Source organism: Protopterus annectens, chromosome 7.part0, assembly GCF_019279795.1.
Source record: "Protopterus annectens isolate FY-2018-M chromosome 7.part0, PAN1.0, whole genome shotgun sequence".
Lineage (NCBI taxonomy): Eukaryota > Metazoa > Chordata > Ceratodontiformes > Protopteridae > Protopterus > Protopterus annectens.
The window spans coordinates 1,486,503,776-1,486,529,076 of record NC_056739.1 but is presented as its reverse complement, the minus strand read 5'-3'; the positions used below and the strand labels follow the sequence as shown (position 1 = coordinate 1,486,529,076).

Genomic DNA, 25,301 nt, shown 5'->3' with positions numbered 1-25,301 from the left:
GGATCTCCCCCGGAACCAGGGTGAGAGAGAAGAACTGCTGGCATTTTGCATTGAGGGGAGTTGCGAAAAGATCGCAACATGGAGCTCCCCATCTCGTGAAAATCTGTGTTACCACTCTGTCGTTCAAGGACCACTCGTGAGGGGAAAGAATAGTCCTGCTCAGTCTGTCGGCTATCACACTGGATCTCCCCGGAATGTGTGTTGCCACTAGAAAACGTTTGGTAGCAATCGCCCAATCCCATACCTTCATGGCCTCTCTGCAAAGGGGGTAAGACCTGGTCCCTCCTTGCTTGTTCAAGTACCAGACTACTGACATGTTGTCGGACTGAATGGCAATCGTACCCTGAGGGAGGTGATCGTGCAGTGCTTGCAACGTTAAAAGCACCGCCCTCATTTCCAGGATACTGATGTGGAGAAGACTCTCGGAGTGCCACGTGCCTTGGACCGACCTGTCCAGATAATGTCCCCCCCACCCTGTCTGGGAGGCGTCCGTAGTCAACGTGGCCAAGGGGAGTGGAGGAACAAATGGTCGCCCTAGATTCAGATTGGAGGAAAGAAGCCACCAACGAAGATCCTGTTTGCACGTCTCTGTGATCAATATATGGTGACTGAGGGGAAGGTCTTGATAAGACCACTGGACTGATAGGAGCCACTGGAGTATCCTCATATGCAACCTTGCCAAGGGGACCAGAAGAATGGTGGCTGACATGGAACCCAACAGCTGCAGGACCATTCTCGCTGGAGCGCGACGTCTGAGGAGTAATGCCCGAACCTGAGACTGCAGTGTTGCTATCCTTTCCGCAGGAAGATAGACTCACATCTGCCTTGAGTCTATTTCTGCACCAATAAACAGAATACGCTGTGATGGCAGCAATACGGATTTTGTCCAATTGAAGGTGATTCCTAAGGAGTTGCCTAGGGAAATAATGGCTGCTAGAGTTTTGAGGAGTAGATGCTTGGAGGTGGCAGTTAGGAGCCAGTCGTCTAGGTATGGAAACACCTGGAATCCTAGACTTCTCAAGTGAGCAGTCACCACTGCCAAACATTTGGTGAACACCCTGGGGGCTGTGGTGAGACCAAAGGGCAGTGCACAGAACTGGAAATGACTGTCTCCTAGGCTGAAGCGCAAGTGTCTCCTTGATGCCTGATCTATCAGAATGTGATAATAGGCGTCTGAGATCTATGGAGCACATCCAAACACCTTTCTCCAACAGCGGGAGAATGGATTGCAAGGTGACCATCCGGAATTTGGACTTTTTCACTGATCGGTTTAACTTGCTGAGATCCAAAATGGGCCTCAAGTCCCTGGTCTTTTTTGGTACTAAAAAGAATCTTGAGTAAGTCCCTGATCCGGCCTGATCTGCGGGGACAGGTTGGATGACTCCTTTTTGAAGCAGCTTCGATATTTCGCTGGCTGCCAGATCCCGTTGACTGGGTGGCGGGTCAGGGATTCTTTGGGATGGTGGGGGGGGGGGTTGAGAGAAGGGAATAGTGTAACCTCCGGCGATGATTCGGAGCACCCATTGGTCCTGAGTGATACTTTCCCAGGCCTTTAGGTGCCTCGAAAAATGACCCCCGACTGGCTCCGGAGCTGCACAGTCGGGCACTCCTTCAGGGGTGTTGGAAGGAGGAGGAACCACGAAAGGACTCGCGATTTCCAGTGTTGCGGGGGCCTCCGCCGCCTCTGGGATGGCGTCTCCCTGAAAAATTTCCCCCTCCTCTGCCTCTAGAAGGGGAATCGCTCTGCTGCGACGAGTAAGGCTTTTGAGACTTACGGAACCACATTTTCCCTCCTCTTCGAGTCTTGGGATAAGGTCTGAAGGGAGTGGAAAACCGGGCCCCCACGGCAGTTAAAGTCTTACCCTCCTGTTCGCAGCGAGTCAAAGTGTCCTTTACCTTGGGTCCAAACAGAGAGGACCCATCGAAGGGGGCGTTGGCAAAGGAAGACTTAAAGGCCTCCGCAAAGTGACACAGGCGTAGCCAGGCTTGTCTCCATAGAGCAACACCTGTTCCCGCCGCTCTGCTCGCTCCTTCGGCTGCATACGAAATGAGCTTCATGGACGAGTTGGATAAGGAGGACAGGGTAGCCAACTGGGAGTTAACCGTCTGGGCTAACTGCTCAGGTAAGTTACCGGAGAGGGTATCCGAAAGCTCCTTGACCAGATCCCTCTGCAGTCTGGTGAAATGCGTCAAGTAGTTCAGAGACCTTAATGTAAAGGTTGCTGAAGTAAGAGTGCGCTTTCCGTACCGATCCATGCTCCTAGACTCCTTATTAGGAGGATGGACGGACGTTGAAGCCTCTGCCACATCTTGCTGGGTGGCAGATGCCACCACCAAGGCATCTACAGCCACACCTTTGGAAAGAAAGTCCTTGTCAGGGGGTGCCGAAAGGAATTTATTGGGGCGAGCTGGCACCGGTTCAACGGAGTCCGGGTGTTCCCACGCCCTTCGAGAGATCAAATCCAGAAGCTCATCGAAGGGCGGAGACACCCAGGAGGCAGAGGGCTGAGCCCCGAAGGCCTTGAGGAACACCGACTCCTCAGCAGAAGGCGGTTTGGACTGCCAGTCGCCTCGTTGCTTAAGGATCTCCAAGATGTCCGCAAAGGATACATCATCCGAGGACAACTTGGGGGACCCTTCCGCATCATCGAGGTCAGTATCCTAGGTGAGGGACTCATCAGGGGAGTCGACATGCTTCCTCTTGCACTGTTTCTTCCTCGGAGGTTCCTCCGAAGACATTTCGGAGGGACCTCCAAGAAGAAGGGAACCCCCGATGGGGGTAACCTCAGGCCCACGGGCTCCGCTGTCGTGAGACAGGGGGATTGCAAAGGAGCCAGTCTCCGTGCCAAGGGAAGGTGGTGGTGAGATGGTAGAAGTGGCCAGAGAGGATTTGGCCAAGGCACTCCTCATGGCCTTGAAGGCGGGACCCCCAGAGTCCTGGGATGGTCCAATCCCCAAGGCCACAACAGCAGTCGGAACTCCCGCCGCCGACGCACCGAGAGGGAAGCTCGGAACCAAAAGGATCGGTCCCGAAGCATCCCCCCCAGGGCCGACAGAGGAGGTCCGCGTACCGAACCCCGACCTGAAGGGCGGGGTTGGAGTTAGGGTCGGAACCGACCCGACAACCTCCACCGGCTCCACCAACACCGACTCCAACGGCGCCAAAGCTGTTGGAGGAGAAACCGAGATAGCAGGGTGGGAAATCGGCTCCAGAGCCGACTGGGCTGGAGCCGAGACCAACTTTTGAAAGACCGGAGACTGAAAAAGCCTTTGAAGCACCCTGTCTACATCCGAATCAGACATCCTCGACGACCGAGAAGAGACCGACCGGGTCCGAGTCGACTTCTCCGCCAGCTCCGAAAGACTGGGGGACTGGCTCCGTATGGTTTCGAGAAGTATTGGCACCGAGGGAGATTCCACTACCACTACAATTTCCCTCGGAGCCGATGGGGACTTCGGCACCGAAGGGGAAGAGTCTGAGCGGGCAACCCTCATCGGCTCCGAAGGCAGTGGAGCCGATGGAGATGACTCGCCTCTCGACGCCCGAGCTCTCGACTCCGAAGCCAGAGGAGTCGAGGCTGGAGACATCGCGGCAGACCATTCCACCCTCGGCTCCGAAGTCCGTGGAGCCGACGGAGAAGCCTGCCTTGACTTTTTAGCTGCCGGCTCCGACGGGCTGGTCGGAGCCGAAGATTTTTTCTTCCTCGAAGGGGAAGAAGAAGATAGGGCTTCCTCAAAGGAAGGGGTAATAAGCCCTTTCAAAATCAATTTATTTTTCCTCTCGAAGCACGCGAGAGGAAAAAGCGTGGCAAACGCTACAGGATTCCTGGAGGTGCTTCGGTCCCAAACAGTAAACACACAAGGAATGGTCGTCCGTAATGGACATTTTATAGTTGCATTTCGAACATTTTTTGAACCCCGATGGTCTATGTTCCTTCGACATCGTAAAGACACAGTAAACTTCGAAAAATACACAAAAAACTACACAACTACAACTACAACAAAAAGAGCGCGGAATAGGGCAAGGCCCCTCTGATTCAACAAAAACACTTGCCCAAAAAATACAAATTTACCACAAAAATCACCTAATACACAATCACACTCAACAAGTAGCTGTTAAAACAGCTTTTGGGTTAGTTTTTGCAGAAAAAATGACAGAAAATTTTGTCACAAGGGGTACTTAGGTCAGCCAAATCCGAGACCACGTCTATGCTTAGAAGCGGCAAACGAGATCTGGGGAAGCAGTAGTGGTGCATCCTGGGATATGAGGTAACTCAGCCAATAAGTGTTCTATTGTATAGCTGCCGAGTCGGAACCCATCTGTAGAGAATGTAGGCGAGATAGGATCACATTACAACAGTGGTTTGTATTAGCGTGCTGATCACCAAACACAATAAATAAACAGATCAAAAAAGTAATATAAAGTATTAGTATACAACGGAACAAAGATTTTTAACATCAAGGAAAGAAAAGAAAGATCAAAAGTGAAGTAGCCAAGTAGTTGAAGTCTAAAAGAACAAGGAATAAATTTGAAGCGGGAAAAAGAAATGTTATGTGAAATACCTGCCATAAAACACAGTGGTATAAGGTACTCCACACAACTATAAACCTTCAAGAAGGAAGTAAACTTGTACTAGTTCTAACCAACTCAAATTCCAATGCCATAACATTTCTCTAAGCAATCCTACTCCAAAGGGCATAATGCATTCTGCCATCTGTCTTGAACCTGACATTTGATAGTTTGCCATAAAATCTATTTTGACTGTTGCCACCTTCAGTTCTCGCACAGCAAGAAACCAGAAATGTCTATACAAACCAAAAATGTGTTCATAAGATTGGAAGTACATGAAGACTGTGGACACAATATGCAAGGTTTCGGAGACCTCTGATAAGGGTGCCAAACAACTGATTTTGTAAATATTCAAAAGTCTATGCCCTACCATACAAAGAGGTATGCAAGGATAATTTCTATCAACACTGGAATATAGTAAATCCTACAACAGCAGAGTGCTGGAGAGTGAATCTCTATGAAGACAGACTATTACAGAGAGGTGTCACAAGCATTTTCCTATATATGTTTAATTGCAAATGCACTCATTCCCTATGGTTGGATTTGTCTTTTCCATCAGCCATTATTCAGCATTTTTCACAGAAGACCTAGTGTTCAGTAGTGTGCATGCAATGATCTCATGAGCAAGATGCAAAGGCACATCAAGCCATTTTGACTTGTGATGTACAGCTATACCAAAGGAAGTGACTCCTGGAGTCTTGATTAAGACACTGAATCTGGTGAACATGTGCAACTAAAGCACAAGAGGCAGTAGAACACATGCTCACAACTGAAACATTCTTGACATAACCAGTGGAGATTAGTACCCTGTTTGCAAAAGAAACATCCTAGCTGACAGGTTCAGCGCAACCCCCCCCCCCCCAAAGGGCAAATATCTATCCCAGCAGAGTGCTGCCTCTCCCTGACATCTCAGATGCTCAGGTAAGAGCTGCCCTCTCCAAAGCAAAAAACACAGCATCAATGGGACCAGACGGTGTCCCGGGCTGCGTCCTACATGAACTCCAAGAAGAGCTAAACCCAAACATAAAACTACTGTTCAATCTCAGCCTTACTACAGGATATGTACCCAAAGAGTGGCGTACAGCAACAGTGGTCCCTCTCCACAAAGGTGGTGCCTCAACGGATCCTGGAAACTATCGCCCCATAAGCCTGACTAGCTTGGCCTGCAAAGCTATGGAAAGGATCGTCATGGACCTCATAAATAAAGACATTGGGGACCTACAGACACTGGATCCTACCCAGTTCGGCTTTGTTAAGGGCAGATCCTGCCTCTTAAACCTGGTTGATTTCTTTGAAACAGTCACCAAGGCCATTGACGAGGTGAAGGTGGTCCACACAGCCTACCTGGACCTCGCAAAAGCCTTCGATACAATACCCCACTCGGGCATTATAGATAAGCTCACCAGCTTAAATATAAACCCCTATATCACTAGATGGGTTGCAAACTGGCTCAAGGACAGAACCCACATGGTTAGAATTGCTGGAGCCATGTCAGACTCCAAACCAGTTACAAGTGGCATCCCACAAGGCTCAGTCCTGGGACCTCTCTTGTTCGGTATATATTTTTTCGGAGGTACAGGCCAACACGGAAGGACTGTGGCTGACCAAGTTCGCAGATGACTGCAAACTGGGCGCCATAATAGACTCTCCAGCCGACACAAGCATCCTCCAAAAGGGCCTCATAGAATCAGACAACTGGTGCCAGAGCCATGGCCTCAAGCTAAACGCCAAAAAGTGTATAGTCATCCCCTTTGGCAAAAACAAAGTGCCCACAAATTACCACATAGGTGGTAATCCATTAAGTACAGAAGAAGTAATTAGGGACCTGGGGACCCAAGTTGATAGCAATCTCTCATTTGACAACCACGTGGCCAAAGTGGTTAGAAAAACATTTTATATAGCCCACCTAATCATGAAGGAATTCACATCTAGATCAGGGGAGGTCATCGTGCCTCTTTACTCATCCTTCATCAGGCCCATAATTGAGTACAATGCCTCTTTTGGGATGTACCTTACCAGACACCTGCAGCAACTGGAAAGACCCCAAAAGTACCTCACCAAAAGGATCAAAGGGCTCAAACAGATGCCATATGCTGCCCGGTTAAAGAAACTCCAGCTCTACTCAGTGGCATACCGTCTGCTCAGAGGCGATCTGTGCCTGACGTATAAAGCCATGTCCAACCTGGAATTAATGAACATGCTGCACCTCAGAAAATCCAAATCCCATCGAGCTATGCGCTCGAGAGACTTGAACCTCAGCACTGAAATAAATAGGACATGCTGGAGGGACAGATTTATAACCCAGAGGCTCCCTTCACTCTGGAATAAAATCCCAGTCCAGGTTAGGCAGAAGTCCCTCATTGACTCTCTTCAAGAGGAATCTTGATGAGTGGATGGGAGATCATAGGTTTACCCCGGGTATCACTTCTGTGTCACTGATAGACAGAGGCACAGTATACTAACCTCGGAAAAGGGCATAGCAAAATTAATCTAAAATGGGTGGCGAAAGCCAAACACACTCTGGCTAGGCTTATAAATGCCCTAGGGCAGATAGCCTAGTATGAACCTATGAACAAAACCAGACAGTCAGTGAACCTGCTGCTCAGAGACAGAACTCGAAGAGTGCCTCAAAAAAAAAACAAAAAAAAAAAAAAACTCACAAGCATTTGCTACTCCTCCAATACGAACTCCTAACACAGTGATGTCTATTCATGACCCACTGCCAGAGACACATGCCTGTCTGCACAAACTGTGCAACCGTTATGTCCTCTTCTGTGCTTATATACCACATGATGGCTCTCATGTCTGTCAGAGAAGAGTATGGCCCCAGAAACAGCACTGTCCCAAAGGTCTTCAGATCCACAAAGGCTGCAAAAAATCGAACTGGCTAACATGGGACTCCAATCCAAAGGGGGTCCAAGCTCATGTACACAGAAGGAGCTAAAAATGAACTCTTCATTTTCCCAATGAGGCATCTGCTATTATCTGGGATGGGGGAATTAGCAGAAACAGGATGCCCACTAAAAAGTTGGTGGGTGGGAATGGTTTACACCAGGGATCAACAACAAGGGTCTCCCAACAAGAGAAAATATGTGATAAAGTGGTACTCCACAGCCACTGAAACCATACAGCTGACTACAGCACCCTCATCCCCAGATAGACAAACAGCACCATGAAGACTGCAGTAACCACGACAACCAAAAAGTCTACCACAGTCTGGGACTGGACCATTGGCTATGTCATCACCCACTGCATGAAAGCCATGACTTCCCCAGTTCTTTCCACAAATAAAAATATTGCACCTCTGAATGTTATCCTCTGTGAAGCTGACAAACAAGACTTCCCCATTTTATAATCATTCGCTAAGAACTGCAACCACAGTAGTGAACAACCACTGCAAGGAAGTCTTTGGTTTGTGCTACCAGAAACTGGTCATCCAGGTACGGGAACACATTGAAAGCCCATCTCCTGCAAAATTTTGGTCAACATACTAAATGCTTGGGTGCAGACGAAAGCCCAAATGGGAATACTTGGTACCAAAATTATTGCCCTCCCAGTGTAAACCAGAGGAGCCTCTTCTGTGGACCCAAAAATGTGAAGTGCCAGAAGGTATCTAACATGTCTGGTAACACAACCTTGGCACGTTGTACATTAAATGAACAGCCATCGGCTAGAACAGTGCACAGTGGATGTGCTAGTTAAAACACTGAGATCAAAATGGGAATGAATCCAACCCTTTCAGAACCAAAGGGAGGTTGCAGTAGAAACCTGAGCTGAAAACTGGACACCCTCTGTGTCCCTTCCAGCAGCAAGCCTATCTCAAGAGCTCCAGTAAGCTGGACTGATCTTCTCAGTGGGGCCATTCCTGCAGGAAAAGCTGAAAATTCTTGGATGTGACCAAAAGTAGCATCTAGTACTCCTTGGTGATGGCTCATTAAGCCAAGATGAACTCCAAGAATGCTCCCAAGCAGCCCAAGACCACAGTGACAACTAGTACAGCAGAGAAAGCATAATGTAGAAGGGAAGAAAAAGAAGGTGCAGAGGGATTACAGAGGCCCGTTTCTTCTGCAACATGTTGCTACTCAGGTCCTTGGAAGCCTGGTCAAACAGCTCCCCTTTAAATTGAATACCCAGAGTTTCTCTCGCTGAAGAAGGAAACCCACAGCTATGCCATCCTACAAAGTCATACACTTAAATCTGTAGCCCTGGGCACAATGGTAGCACGGTCAAAAGCAGCTGAAGGTCACATGAAAAAACATACCAGAAGCAATGGAGACCATGCAAGATCTTCCTTGACCCCAAGCTCAGGAACATCTAGCTTTTCCATGGTCAAGAAAGTATGACTGGAATTTGGAAAAGTGACATGAGTAATTCAAGGGCTCTGAACGTCAGCACGACAGAGTATATATTCTCTTCCTACACCTAGCCAAAGTTTATGGACTGTGACAGTAGGGCAGCAAAAAGTTCTGGGACATATGCTTGATCAGAGAGATCATTCATTCATTTATTTATTTACAATTCAATGTGGAAGATTAAACATTTGCAATAAACGCACAAATACAATTCAGCAGTGTGATTTGAAAAAAGAAAAAAAAACAAAGATAATAGAATTTAATATAATACGACATTTTTAATAATAAGAAATTCAGGCACTAAAAGCTGGAAACAGGAGTTAGGTAGAAAAAAGACATTCTTCGTTTTCCAGATAAGTCTCTGAGATGGCTATCAAGGTCCACCCAAATGACTTGTGCTCTCACTGGGACATATAGTCTAAAGAGCTACTTTAGGTAGTAACATGCACATTAGGATGCAATGAGCCATGACAGGCAACTGGGCACAAATGTCACAGAACCAATGAAATATGACTATTTTTCAGAAAAAAACAAGAGACCGGCCTAGCAGGAAAATTCTGTATCGACTGCAGATATGACACACCAATGTCTGAAATCTCTAGGTATACAACATTACAGTAATCTAGGCAGAACAATATCTGGTTATTTATCACTATCAACAAGCCTGATTTTGTTAAACAGTGTTTGATCTGAGCTATACTCCTTAGATGAAAGTACAATGTCTTGATAACTGCTGACATATTGTTCCAAACTGCAAGGCTGACATTAACAATTGCACATACATCACACACACAAAAAACTGCAAATGACTGCCTCCATAAATCATGATCAGATGGTGTAGAGGTACATTGCTGTGATTGTAGTGCACAGGGTCCTAGGTTCAAGGCTTGGTAGTGATGACTTTTTGGCTTTGTTAAGGGTAGATCAAGCCTGCTCAACTTGGTCAACTTCTTTGAATCAGTCACCAGAGCTGTGGATGAAGGCAAGGTGGTTCATACAGCCTACCTTAATCTGGCCAAGGCCTTTGACACCATTCCCCACTCAGGAATCATAGAAAATCTCACTAAGCTAGGCATCAACCCCTATATCACTAGGTGGGTTGCAAACTGGCTCACAGGCAGAACTCAAGTCAGACTGCCAACCAGTCACGAGTGGAGTCTCACAGTGTTTGTAACTGGGTCCTCTTCTGTTTGGTTATCTACTTCTCTGAAGTCCAGACCAAAACGAAGATACTCTGGCTGACAAAGTTCACAGACGATTGCAAGTTGGAAGCTATTAACTCCCCGAGTGATGTTGACATCCTACAAAAAGGCCTCACGGAGACCAACGACTGGTGTCAGAACCATGCCCTTAAGCTCAATGCCAAAAAATGTGCCGTCATCCTCTTTGAGAAAAACCCAGTTCCCATGAATTACCACATCGATGGTAGTCCACTGAGCACAGAAGGCATTATAAGAGATCTGGGAACACAGGTTGACAGCAACCTCTCTTTTGACCACCACATTGCCAGTGTGGTCAGAAAGTCCTTTTGTGTGGCACATCTCATTACTAAAGGTTTTGCTTTCAGGAAGAAAGAGGTCATTGTCTTCCTCTACTCTTCTCTCATTAGGCCAATCATTGAGTACAATGCCCCAGTTGGCACATACCTCACTAGACACCTGCAACAACTGGATAGGTCACAAAAGTACCTCACAAAGAGGATCCTAGGCCTTAAATATTTGTCCTACATGGACAGACTAAAAAAACTCCAACTATTCTCCGTCTCATATCGCCGACTTAGAGGCAATGTCTGCTTGACTTACAAAGCCACGTCTCACCCAGCTCTGTTACAAATGCTACATCTAAAGAAATCCCAATCCCTCTGCACCACACGCTCCAGAGACCTCAACCTCATTACCACAATTAACAGAACATGCTGGAGGGACAAGTTCATAACCCAGAGACTGCCCATGCTATGGAACAGACTTCTCATACATGTCAAGCAGATCACCTCACTGGCCCTCTTCAAAAGAAATCTTGATGAGTGGATGGGAAATAGAAAATTCACCCCAGGGATCACTCCAGTGGCTTTACTCGACAGACACTGGGAACTAAGGTTGGGTGGCACGGTGCTCGGGTAAATCCTATGGGGTAGGCTTGTGGAAGACTTGATGGATGGATGGTAGTATGTACTGGCACAGCTTCAGTCTTGGATGGGTTTGACTTGATGGATGGATGGTAGTATGTACTGGCACAGCTTCAGTCTTGGATGGGTTTAGTTTCAGTCAATATAAACTCATCCTGTCATGAATAGACTCCAAGCAGTCTTGTAATAGGGTAAAACTAGGTTCAGAGCCTGGACAGGAGGGCAGGTAGAGCTCAATATAATCATTTAACTGATGGAGAGTACCCCCCATCAGAATGATTTCACTGAACAGCAATGTGTACATAGGTTATATAGGTAACTAATGGATGAAATAAGTTTGAGACACCAGGTACATCACACTGCAGTGGGTAAGCATCGTAAGAGTTTAAACCAGACATCTCCTGTTGAGTATGACCAGAAAGGTACTGAATCGATGTAAAAACTATAATCATTATCCCACAGTACAACTTCAGGAAGTTGGATATCCCCGGATCCAATATAATAAATGCCACAGTGAGATTAAGTAGAACCAAAATCCAATATTTCCTGTGGTTTCTCATTAGGATTATTCAACCCTTGTATGACAGCCATCTCCAGGCTGTGCTTAGATCTAAAGCCTGACTGGCAAGGTTCCAACAGGTCATGCAACACTGAAATGGAATACAGCTGTGCATAGACTGCCTTGCCAATAAAATTGAGTTTAGAGGCAGCTGTCTAATTCTACAGCAAGTCAGTGGAAGATGAATCCACAGCAATTTTTTGCCTGGTAGGGGACAGGGGGGTTGAGAGGAGAAAGGAAGAGGCTTCACAGCCAAAATGGCCTTAAAAACATTGAGAGAACTCCATTTAATTCCTTTTCCTTCAAACAGGAAGGAGGAGGTTGAGGGGGAAGCAAGAGGTTGAGGGTGAAGCAAGATGTTTAACTTTCTGATGCTTCATTTTGGTTTGATGTCCACCTGCACTAAAAGCAATGGCTCATTTCCCTGACATACCCAGATTAGTCTATCTGGGATCTCTTCCCTAACTAGCATCAGAATGATGTTCTCTGGTATGGAACTGATATGATGATTCGTGATTCACCTCTATCTGAAGAATCCTCAGTTGTCAAGGCTTCCAATGCCATATCAGCCACTAGCAGGGTCTTGTACAGGGCACCTGAGAAGGAGTCACAATGGTTACGTCGGAGTCAGAAAGGGATGACTGAGTCTCCGAACTAGGCTTTTAAGCTTTTTCTTAAGTTGTTGTTGTTGTGTCTTTTGGCTTTTCCCGGTTAGGGGTCGCCACAGCGGAACTCCGGTCCGCTAATGATTGGCAGTAGATTTTTACATGCCGAGTTGCCGGCCCTGACGCACAACCTTCAACGAAGGTACGCCCATTCACGCATGTCTCCACACAGAAGATGCTCTAGCTGAGAATCGAACAGGACAACGTCTTACTGTGAGACGACAATGCTACCTCAGTACCACCACCGCAGTATATCCAGGGAAGAAGTATCCACTATCCTGGAGTGAGGCAAGTGTTTCAGATGTTGGCTCTCCAAGAAAGTGTTACGCGAGGTCAAACAGGACTGCAAGGTTTTAGGTACAAAGGACTGGCAGATGGAATAAACTTTGTAGTAGTGTTCTACTCCTAAACAAAAAAGATGGGTATATAAAAGTCTTTGTATGAGATTTACCTATCACAGTCACACTTGCCCCTCCTAGCTAACATCTAATATGGGTAAGAAAAAATAGATAAGAAAGCTAAAGGAAGGCTCCTCAATGGGCCACTTATCTGAGTATTCAAAGCAATGGTACAGACAACCACATGACAATTAGTCCACTGGATATATGACCTGCATTTGGGTTGGCGGTGAGACAGTTTGGGGAATTACACTCATACGTCCGTCTAAATACCTCTATGTTTGCGAGCTGAGGTCACACATCAGACACATGACACTGGGAAGGTACAGTGGTGATAACCCAGGTGTTAGGAATACTGCAACAGTGATTTCAGTCAGGACTTCTAATGGGTAACCACTCATGAGATAGGTCTTAAGAGATCACAGGACCCTGCTTCACTGCACGACTGGTTGGATGCACAGATGAAACCAAAGCTGGCACAAGGATGATGTTAAGGGATTCACACCATACAAATGTTGGTATGAAAGGGAATCTGTGTTCTTCAGGACAGATGCAGAAGTATCAGTGCATGTATGTGCATGTCTCTGCGTCCAAACTTCCAAGACAGAATTCTTGGCAATCAACTCCACAAGTGGGATGACCTACACTTATTCATCCTTCTTCCTAAGTTATAAACCTAAGCATTTCTGGACAGAAGTGACAGAATCAAACTAGTCCATATTAGACCTGATGAGTCATTTGGCATGGAACAAAAGTACAGTTGTGTACCTATCATAAATGTAGATGTTCGAGTGTATTCACTGTTGCAGTCATTACACTTGGGTTATCCTGCTGGCAGGTTACCGGCAGTCGGCCTGAATTCCAAAGTCTAGGTCCGGCGTCGGTTGCGGTCACCTCTTCCCTGACTTCAGTGCGCCAGGGGTATAAAAAATGCAGCCAACGCCATTTTCTTCAGTTTTTCTTGACCCAGATGTCAGGTGCCCTCAAATCGGAAGGCTAAAAATCATGCCAATAAGTATGCATGCACAAAAAAAAACATTTCCTTCATCTACAAGCAAATACACCACATAGGTTGTATAGGATAGAGAGGTACAGATAAGTCCCAGCAAAGAAAAGGGGGATGGTGGGAGGGTTACCTGGACTGCAACAGTGAATACACTCGAACATCTACATTTATGGTAGGTACACAACTGTACTATGTTCATCGTGTTTCACTGTTGCAGTCATTACACTTGGGTTGAATCCCAAAGCTGAGGTTGGGTGGCTGGGCCTAAATAGAATTAGGAGAGGCTATAAAGCCCTGCAGCACTGCAGTGGCAACGCCTGCTCTGGATTTAGAGTAGAGAGGTAAGTGGTAGTGCTTGGTAAAAATGTGCACTGAACTCCAAGTTGCAGCCTCTAAAATGTCTTTGGTTGGTACTCCTCTGAGGAAGGCTGCTGCTCTGGTTGAATGTGGCCTAATGCCCTTAGGCACTGATTTGCCATACTGTGAATAGCAGAAGCGAATGCAGTGGCCTATCCATTTTGAAATAGAGATAGCCTTTCCTTGTGATCCTGCAGCATATGCCACTAAGAGTTGCTCAGTCTTTCTGAAAGCTTTAGTTCTGTCCAAGTAGAAGCGTAGCTGTCTGTGTATGTCCAAAGAATGCAGTATCTCACCCTTATAATGTGAGTTTGGATAAAAAGTGAGCAAATTAATGGTTTGGTTAAGGGCCACACTGGACACTACCTTAGGCATAAATGTCAGGTTCATCCTCAGAGAAACCCTGTCTGGATGAAAAAATGATAAAAGGTTCCACAGCCATGAGTGCCTGTAACTCTGAGACTCGTCTTGCAGAGGTTATTGCTAGGAGCAGAGCTGTTTTCCATGATAAGAACTTAATTTCAGCTGTATTGGCTGGCTCAAAAGGCGGCAGTGTGAGTTTTTCCAAGACATAATTGAGGTCCCATGCAGGTGTAGGTGCTCTCCTTGGAGGTCTTAAGTTTTTGACCCCTCTGAGGTACTGCCTTATTAATGGATGAGAAAAAATAGGTGGTTCCGTATTGTAAGGAGCTGAAATGGCAGAGGCATGAATTTTAATTGATGAAAAGGATAGGCCTTTGTCCAGCATCTCAGTTAGGTATTGTAAAATCCGAGGAATATTTGGTACAAACGTGTCAATTCCTTGTGCCTGGTTCCAAGCACAGAATCTCTTCCATTTTTCTGCATAACATTTTCTGGTACTGGGCCTCCTGGCCTCCAAAATAACATCCATCACTGCTTTAGAGAGAGGTGTGTTCTGAATGGCTAAATTATCTGCCATGCTGCCAGATTTAGGGTCCTGAGTTGGCTGTGCAGGATCTGATTGTTTCGTTGGGTCAGTAAGTGAGGAATCAGAGGTAATTGTCCAGGCTGGGCCTTGAGACAAGCTCTTTAGGATTGGGTACCAGTGCTGGCGGGACCAGTCTGGGGCAATTGGAATCATTTTTGTCTTCTCTTGTCTGACCTTTGGGAGTACCTTGGGGAGGAGAGGCAGAGGAGGAAAGGCATATACTGTTAGGGTTTTCCAGATGACTGATAGAGCATCCACTTTCCATGCTTGCTTGTGATAATTCCTTGTGCAGAATCTCTGTAGTTGGCAGTTGTGACGGGAGGCAAATAGATCTATGTCTGGACATCCCCATTTCTTTGTTATCATGCTGAAGACATGTGGATCCAGTTTCCACTTGTGGGGATCCATGAAGTTTCTGCTTAGTTCATCTGCCAGAGTATTTTTTTTTCCTGGCAGGAATTGTGCTTGCAGGTGTACTTGATAAGTCAATGCTGTGTCATGGCTTAACTGTAGAGGGGGTAGGAATGTGTTCCTCCCTGCCTGTTTATGTACCACATGACTGTAGTATTGTCCGTCCTTATCAGTAGTTGCCCTGGATTAAGTAAATCCTTGAAGGCTGTCAGGGCATTCTGAACAGCCAGCATCTCTTTTTGATTGCTATGAAGATGCATTTTGCTTGTGGGCCATGTGCCCTGAATGCATTTTCCTGCCATGTGGGCCCCCCAGGCATAATCTGATGCGTCTGTTGTTATTGACTGCCTGGCTGTAGGTAGGGTGAATGGCTGTCCCTTGTTGTGGTGACAGGCCTGTGCCCACCATCGAAACTCCTGCTGCAGGCAAGGAATTAAGGCAATTAACGTTTCCAGGCTGTGGCAATGATGAGTCCAAACACTTTTTAGATACCACTGTAGTTTCCTCATATGCAGTTTGGCATATGGAATTAGCAGAATGCAGGATGCCATGTAGCCCAAAGCCTGCAGAATTTTCCTTGCAGATAACTGGGTCTTTGTTGCCAACATTTTGAAGTCAGAAGTCAGTTGCCTTTGTTTGTCTGGCGTGAGATAAGCCATCTGGACAGTTGTATTTAAGCTTGCACCTAGGAATATTATCTCTTGAGAGGGTACTAGTTTTGATTTCTTTTCGTTTACTATGTACCCTAGGCAAATTAATAATCTTTTTACAAACGCCAGATGCTTTAGCAGAATGTCCTTGTTCTCTGCTTGAATAAGACAATTGTCAAAGTAAGGATATATTCGAATTCCTCTTTGTCTGCAAAATGCAATTACTGGTGCCAGGCATTTTGTGAAGACCCTGGGCGCAGTAGATAAGCCAAAGGGCAGTGCAGAGAATTGGTAGTGCATTGAGCCATCTATGAATCTGAGGTATCTTCTGCAAGATTGCCTGACTGGGACATGCAGGTAATGCCTCTTTTAGGTCCAAAGTTACAAGCCAAGCCTTCTCGCCCAATAAGGGCAGAAGTTGCTGCAGAGTCAACATTTTGAATTTTGGGACGTCCAGAAATGTGTTTAGAATAGAGAGGTCCAGTATTGGTCTCCAGGCTTTGTCCTTTCTGGGTACCAAGAACAGTCTTGAGTAAAATCCTTGTCCCTGCTCTTGCTGTGGTACTTGTTGAATGGCCCTCATGTCCATGAGGGCTGAAACTTGTTTTTGTGCCTCTGCCCATTGATTGTGTCGCACGTCTGGCATGCCTTTTGCCCTTGCCAGGGTGTGAAAGTGGAACCTGTATCCCTGGGACACTATATTCAAGACCCATTTGTCCTGGGTGATTATGTGCCAATTTTGAGAAAAAAGTGCTAGTTTTCCCCCTAAGGGGGCTGTAAAAAGATAAGTGCTTGGTGCTGGCAGAGGGAAGTCATTGGGACTGTTTCCTGTATGGCTGTGATTTGTCTTCTCCGCTTTTGGAGGTACAAGTGTCCCACTGTTTAGGCCTGTATGAGCCCTGGGGCTGAGATCTGCCTCTGGGGCTTCTGTATCTGCCTCTCTGTGCTGTGGCCTGTCTGACACCGGAAAGAACCAATTCTTTTGTAGGCCAGTTCCTGATAAATCTGGGTGGCTGTACCTGTAAGAAATCCTTTACAGTTTGCATAGATTTCGCTTTGTCCTCCATTTTCTTCAACACCTCCTCTGCTTTAATACCAAATAAAGTGTCATGTTGTAATGGAGCATATAATAATTTTGCTTTAACATGATCAGGCAGATTCTGTTCCTTTAACCAAGCATGCCTCCTAATGACATAACCCATAACTGCGGCCCTACATGAGGCCTCCAGGGAATCAAAACCACATTGCAATGTATGCTTTCCCACTTGTTCAGTTGCATGCAATAAATCTTGCATTTCCTTATTCTCTGCACAATCAGAATTTGCCAACATTTTCTGTTTTAGCAGTGACATTAAGTATTGCTGATATTTAAGCATATGAAATTGACAATTTAAAGCCCTCACGGCCAAAGTAGCAGAAGTGTAAATCTTTTTCCCCATCTGTCTAGTCCCCTTGAATCCCTATCAGAGGGGATAGGGTTTTTTGCAGCGGAAGCCTTGACCCCTTTGGGACCCTGAGAAATAGTATCTGGGTCAGCAGCAGGGTTTTTATAAAGAATTTTATGTGAATCTGGAACCCTGTAGTATCTGTCTGGTTTAACAGGGGCAGGGGGTAGAGAGTCAGGAGAAAGGCAGAACTCTGAAAATACATCATCTACAATGTCTAACACAGGGGAAATAGCAAGAGGCCTGTGCTGAGGTAGTAGAAGAAAATCTCTAAGCCTTTTCTTTGATTCTGAGTAGTCTTGGCTCTCTCAGTGGAAGTGCTCCCTCATGGTATGTAGGGTTTCCCCAAAAGAATAATCCTCAGGAAGAGAGGCTGAAGGGATGGATTCTTCAGCATCAGAATCCTCATAGGGAGGAAGAGAGTATTCCTGTTTAGAAGAGGAGTCAGAGGAAATGGAAACCTGATTTGAAGATTCATATTATGTCTCTTGCCTAGGTCTCTTATCAGGAGTGGGATGGGAACCCCTGATCAAGGTAATTAGGTCTTCGGCCATTTTGAGCATCTGTTTTTTAGGTATGGAAGTTTGTCCTGGAGAATGCTATACTTGTTTCTTTGTCTTTAGAGCTGCTTTAGACTTTGCTTTAGAAGCTGAGGAAGGCTTTACATATAACTGTGTAGGTCTGAAAACACCCTCAGAAGCAGATGCCTGCTCAGCGGCTCCGGACTCATCTGAGGGAATGGTTTCCGAGTGTCCAGTACCTTGAGTATCCAGAGGCCTAGCTGCCTCCACGTGGGAATCGGCAGCGGCCTGTGGCTCTGAGGTAGCGGGTGACAGGGGCTGTGAAAGCGCCTCACTGAGAACTGGCGACTGGCTTAGCGGAAGCCCCGTCGTCGGTTTTGGACCTTGGATGCCTGTCCTTTTCTTTTTCCTTGCATTTTTTGTAAACTCCAGACGTCGGCTGTTCCGACAGCATTATATAATTGAATCTTCAGCCAAAGTAATGAAAGGCAAAATCGTACCGACGCTTAATAGTGCGTTGGTTAAATCTAGCACAAAACCGACAGCTAGCAACATTGTGATCAGGGCCTAGGCAAGGAATACAGCAAGAATGAAAATCCTTATGAGATATTTGCTTCCCACAAGAAATGCAATTGTTAACTTTTTCTGACATTGGTCTGGAGCAAGAAAAAAGTTTCCCCAACGGGGTACTTAGCTTTAATGAAGACTTTAGATCTGAAATTCGTTTTTCGAAAATCACAGGAGTCGGCCGACCGGCACTTGCGAACTGCTTTTGCTTCGGCACCGCGCAGCAAGACAGACTGAAGAAAATGGCGTCGGCTGCATCTTTTATACCCCTGGCGCACTGACGTCAGGGAAGAGGCGACAGCAATCGACGCCGGACCTAGACTTTGGAATTCAGGCCGACTGCGGGTAGCCTGCCAGCAGGATAAGCCAAGTGTAATGACTGCAACACTGAAACACGATGAACATCTATGCCTTTTCAGTCGTTTTCTGAAAATATATACATGTATTTCTGGAAGGAAGGATAGGAGAGTCCAAGGTCAATCCACACTGGACTAAAATTCCCAAATAATGGTGTGGCATAAGTACAGTAAGCGATGGTATCACTTGCTCATACCTAGAGCAACATGTGGAAAGTGCAACAGTGCAGGCTTTGGAAAAGAAATAAGGTATGCAACAAGGGGATAAAGTTGATTATGTCAGTATGGGACAAAATTTGGGATATGTCCAACTCATTAGCAAGATGGACTGGTACATCATCCTATTTTCTAAAACTGCTTCATTCATGGTATCTTGCACCCATCAAACTCTACAAAGATGGCAGAAAAAGCAAGCAATATCTACTGGAAATGTAGGTTAAAGGAGACAAATCTCATACACATTTTTAAACTCCAGGCAAATCTGAAGCACATTACAAATGGGCAAGGGAAAAAGTATTAGAGGTGCAAAGTTGTTGGGAGTTGACTTTTGGTAGAAAGACTACAGACTTATGGAATTGTTTGATACAGCAAGTACTTGATTCATTCAGTCAGAGGAATGAAGAGGAAGTTGAGGCAATTAGAGTTTTATCCTCTGGAATTAAAACAGTAATAGCCAGGGACTAGAAAATTTATCACAATCAGAGCAAGAGAGCAACTCCAAGGAAATTATAACACTACCCAGAAGTGTATCATGGGAGACAAACTGCAGTTGCACTTAATGTTGCAAAAAAGGAAAAAAGAAAAACTTTTCACATTTGATATAAGTAGGTTACATTGTAAGCCAATAGCACTACTACTTTGCCTTCTTGGCACCTTTTAATACAGGCAAAGCATTGAAATTCACTTGTGTGACTGATTGCAATGTATTAGCAGTTACACTGCACTACAGTTTGGAGGATCTAACAGGATTGTCCACCATCAAGGAATGCAAGTGTATGAATATGGTTATCTAAAGTTTAATTAAAAACATACCAAAGAAAATCTCCATCATCCCTTTGCCAAGGAAGTCAAATTGAGATCAGAAATAATTATGCCGTACCCAACAAACTTAAGGATAAAACACAACACTGTTGTTAAACTTTTTATAATGTGCAACTCTAAGCCAGTCTCTTAAGCAGTGTTCCCACAAAAGGCACTTGTGATTCACTAGATTACCCAGCTACCAAATGAATGCAAAACACGTTATTACATGCCCTGTCCAACTTCAAGTCTATGTACAACCAACATCAAGTTCACAGCACATGCTTCTACATAGAAATAAAAAAAGAATAAGGCATCTGCTATTTTCATTTTCACAAATTAAAGCTCTAGATGAAAAGTAATTAAAAATTGTTTTGCAAATCAACATCACATGTATGATGACTTGGATGATACTAACTGAAGCAAAAGCAAAAGAATCTTTGCACCAACACATGGACAGCTTCTCATTTCGCACTGGCTACAGCCCATTACAGATGTAAACACTTATAATTTGAATACCTATTTTTTTCTCTCTCCGTCGTCATAAGTTAGCCCAAAAAGGAAGCATTCACAAAGCAACAAGAGAATTTTACAAGATCTGTACCTACTTACAATACCATGGCCAGAAAGAAGAACCACTACTACATTTAAAACAAAAAGCAAAAGAATGTTCCTTACCATCACTGTTGATGATGTGAATAAGCAGCTTCAGGTAGTTCTGTGTTTGTTGCACGAGGTCCCAGGACTGCAGTAGAATGGGAGAGAGAGAAAGAGAAACAGAAAGGTAGACATGCTGAAGAACACAGTCTCCATTAACTAATAACCCACCACTTCTCAGCAAAAGCTATCATCTAAAAAGTACAGTTTTGTACCTACCATAAATGTAGATGTCATAAACTGATAGATCTGCTGTCATAACAACTGTTGTCCGTCGTCAGGCAGCTCCTCTTCAGTCGCCGGATCTAAACCGGGTCCGGCCGCTGATGCCCACTCCACCCATCGCCATCTCGTTGGTCTTCGGGTATAAAAGCATCAGCCGACGGCTTCCTCAGTGTTTTGATGCCAGATGCAGCTCCCTCTTGCAGCTGTACCTAGATAGATGCCACGTTTCAATAGAGGACAGAACAAAACACAAAGCATGTATGTACATATATACAACAAAATACACCATAAAAGACTCCCCCAACAGCTAGCTATTAGGGAGGTAAACACCCAGAGTACCACAGAGGAAGGAGGAGGGAGTTTTGACTGCAGATGCTATCCAGTTCGGAAACTTTTTCCTGGAATGGAACTAGGAATAGTCCCTTTAGCTGCCCCTCCTCTTGCTCTGCTGTTGGCACCCTTCCAGTTGCCTCATGTTTGCTAACTCCATTATCTGGCTGATTTCTTGTGAGATTTGGGAGGTATATCCTCTTTTCCCTTTGGACTGGTAAAAGTGTGAAGTGAAACCGTAACCTGATCTACATGGTTTTAAAATCACTTGTCTTTTGTTATGCAGTGCCAGTTCCTTGAAAAATTAGGTTAACTTTCCGCCTAGAGCTGCTGCTATTTGTGTTGCTGGGGGGATTTAGGGTTAAGTCACTGTGTGATGTAGTGGCAGTAGCTGTGTCTGTGCCTCTGTTGTTATTACCTTGCCACTGTGTGCCCCTCTGTAGGCACTCCTCTGGATTGGTTTCTGCCTCTGCAAGCTGAGAGAGTAGCTGAAGTGTAGACTTTTACCCCATCTGTCTAATGGGCCTGGTTTCTGAGGGCTGAGGGAGCAACATCAAGCAAGCAATCATCCAGAGAGAAGAGAGGAAGTGTATAGCTATGGGCCTGTGCTGTGGAGGGTGTGCAGAAAGGTCCTAAGTCTTTTCTGAGTCTGAAAACTTGCTGCTGCCATTGAACTCTTCTCGCATGCAAAGGTTTCCCCATGCAAGAATTAACTGTGGGGAAGCAGGGCAGCATGGATTCTTCATTCAGCATCAGGACAATCATTGGAGAAGGAGCTCTGGCTGGTCCTCTGGCGTCTGATTCATCAGCAGATTCATTCATCAGGACACTGGCTCAGGGGGCTCTGCCCCTAGTCTCTGCTCTGGGGGGCAGAGGCCCTTATCTGGTGAGATTGAGATCCTCTGATCTGAAGAAACTAAATCTTTCGCCAAAGTAAGCATCTAACAGGATATACCTAGTTTATATGTCTCTATCATGAAATCTGCCACATGACATTTCTGAGTTGCGATAAGACTCACATTTTGGGTTTCCGAGCTGTGTCCCTGTTGTCAACCACCTTGGCTTCTGAACGTGTGCCCTATATTAGGCTATTATCTTTCTGCAATTTGCATTCTATTAAGGCTTTCCAAAGTACTTCTAACTAAAACAGGCTTATGTCCAATTTCTCATATGTTCTACCTTCCCTAGTGTGCACTCAGCTACTCCTATGTATTTTCTACAGACAAAACCAGTTAATTACCCAACTAGTCTCCTCCATGAACACAGACCTAAAATTTTAGATGCAATAAACCTATACAGGTTCTTTTCTTTTGGTTCTTTTTTTAGAATTCTTTTTTTTACTGAAATTGTCTTTGTGGCTCTGTCCCTCTGTGGTCTCTGTCTAATATTTTACTCTAAGTAAAATACTGTCCCTCTGTCATTAGCAAGACAACACAACACACGCATACACAGACACCACATCCATTCAGAATAGCATAGAGATACACACACACACACACACACACACACACACACACACACACAGTCAGTTTCTTGATTAGGATATCTATGACACCCCGACGATGCCCAACCTCTCTTAGATAACACCCTAGTCTAGATCCACCAAAAGTGCAGTTTTCAAATATATCCTGAGACGATTTTCTACCAGAAATTCTTACCTAGCAACAGAACTGTTTCACACTCCCTCTATGGACAGTTTTTATATAAAATGTTCCAATTTGGTTTGGTCCTCATTAATAGATCAATTTATCATCATGGTCCATTAGTGTATAATTTGTTGATAACAACTGATGTGGTTAATAGTATAATCTTGGCATAACTTCATTCATCGCATTTTTTAAAAGGAAAACATCCAGACTGAAGCTCATTTAAGTAATGCCTCGATTTCAGATTTAAGAAGTACAGCAAACTATAAAAGGGGTGTGAGAATGATCAGGTCACTGGTACAAGTCCAACCAAATAGGATGCCTGGTGTGGCCAGAACATCATGGTATTACCAATTTTTTAAGCATCATTTGTTCATAAATAATCCTATACATGTCTTCCTTTAACTTCCTAATCTAGCTGGTGTCTCTCAGTTTGGGAATCCCATGAATATTATACTTTATCTTTCTTTTCACTTTAAAATTGGTAGAATACAAATAAACACTGCTGCCACCTTCGGACATTGAGAGAGGTCTGGAAAACCCTATCAGCTAACTCCTATAGAGGCCATCAGCTTTCAGTGGGATTCTGGAAAAGCAGGCATCATAAAGACACTCTGAAACGAGTTTCTGTATTTTAGAAACTAGAAAATGTATTGAGAATATGAAGAACTCAGGGAGGAGAAACACTTTCATGCCGACACTCTTCCAAAAATAGGAGATGAACACTTTGCTGCACCTGTTTCAGAACATGACCTGTACACTTTAAGCATGGGCTTTTCTTAGTGCAAATTCTCCAAATTTTCCACTGACCTTTTGTGTCTTTGCTTTCATTTGCATTCCATGCTGATCATCATGTATAAGTACACTATATACTATTGAATCACACACTGTTAGGAACAGTTTTCAGTTTCATGATCTACTGGACACACTGCAATGTGCTGCTACTACTACTATTAATAATAATAATAATAATAATAATAATAATAATAATAATAATAAACTCGCTAATGACAGAAAGACATTTTAACTAAAAACTAAGAAGTAAAAATATAAACAAAATTAATAAAGAATGCTTTTTATTCAGTCTCTCTAAAAAGTAAAAAAATAAAATAAAAATATAAAAAGCTTATTTTAAATAAAGTATGTTTTTTTACTCCATTACTCTAAAAAGTAAAAAATAAGGAAAAGAGTGAAAACTGCAAAAGAAACACAGACGAGCTGATTTCAGAAAAGCAACTGAGGTTGGTTTTGCTGACTGTGGTAATGAGCATCACAAAAAGTAGCAGGAATCACCAAAACCAACATCAAATGGTTTTCTGAAATCAGCTTGTCTGTGTTTCTTTGGTAAAGTTTTCATTCTTCTTCCTTATTTATTTTTTTTACTTTTTAGAATGAGTGAATGAAAAGCATTCTTTATTAAAAAAACTTTTAGCTTTAACTTTTGCAGTAATATAGGTAAATTTCCATTACAGTAATGTACAATTAAGCATACATAAGTATAAAATATGACACATTTTGCCTATCAAATTTGAAAGGAATCTTTTTTAAGGGAACAAGCAGCAAAAATCATGGTTCAAGTCAGTGTTGAACGCTGCTATTCAAGCAAGCCTACTGTAGTGGATGACTCCTAGGAGTTTTTCTTCTGCTATCCCCAGCTCAACAAAAGCATAATGTTTTATTTTTCCAGGTGTTACAGCAAAATAACTAGATTTGCTAGTGATCACCATGGTGCAATGCATTGACATTGAAGAAATTACAGCTATGTGCAAACTTACTTGAACAGTAGATGTCCTACTGATCACTCTTGCAGTATTTCAACCTACTCTGTTATCTCATAAAATAATCTGGATGTACAGCAGCTGGGATACCAAAGCCAAAACTTTCCATAGCACCATATGTCTCACATATGATCTAAGTCTGCGGGTGTTAAAGGTATATACGTAAATTTATGAATGTAAATCCTCAGACAATCGTCAGGCCAGTAGGCCTGTAAAGGCCTGAGAAAAAAAATAAACTATTTGGCTGGCTAACGTGACAGAATCAGAAGGACAGTGGTCCTCCTCAGTCCATGAGGAAAAGGAAGGAAGAATTAAAGGGGGAAGGTAGGGTAGGAAAGAATGCTGGAACAGTGATCAGTAGGACATTTACTGTAGTGGTCAGTTCTTACACTACTGAACTGTCTTTCCTTAAATCACTCCTTCAATATTCCTGTGTTGTTGAGGGATTTGCACAGGTTATGAAGTTGTGAAGGGTAGATGGATAAGAAATAGGCTAACTGCTCAGTAATTCACAGAGGAATGACTTGGTGAAGACAGCTATGAATTTAGAAAAGGCATCCATTCTCTAATGTTTGGTGAAGGTATGTACAGAAGTAAAAGTTGCTGCTTCTAGAATTATTCTAGACTCAATCCACTTTTAAAAGTCTCCAGATGAGGCCAATGCTCTAGTAGAATGCAAGTTTGCTGAAGACGTCAATGCTTTGCCATGGTGAG

General features: G+C 44.4%; 1 protein-coding gene across 2 annotated transcripts in view; it reads right to left on the bottom strand.

Moving 5' to 3' along the window:
* MTMR14 (myotubularin related protein 14) overlaps positions 1–25,301 on the bottom strand; it is a 1,239,106-nt gene that overhangs the window by 694,797 nt on the left and 519,008 nt on the right. For both annotated transcript variants that reach the window (XM_044078037.1, XM_044078038.1), the window contains exon 10: positions 20,630–20,696. In XM_044078037.1, the coding sequence (XP_043933972.1) occupies positions 20,630–20,696 (67 nt within the window). The remainder of the gene's footprint in view (positions 1–20,629; positions 20,697–25,301) is intronic.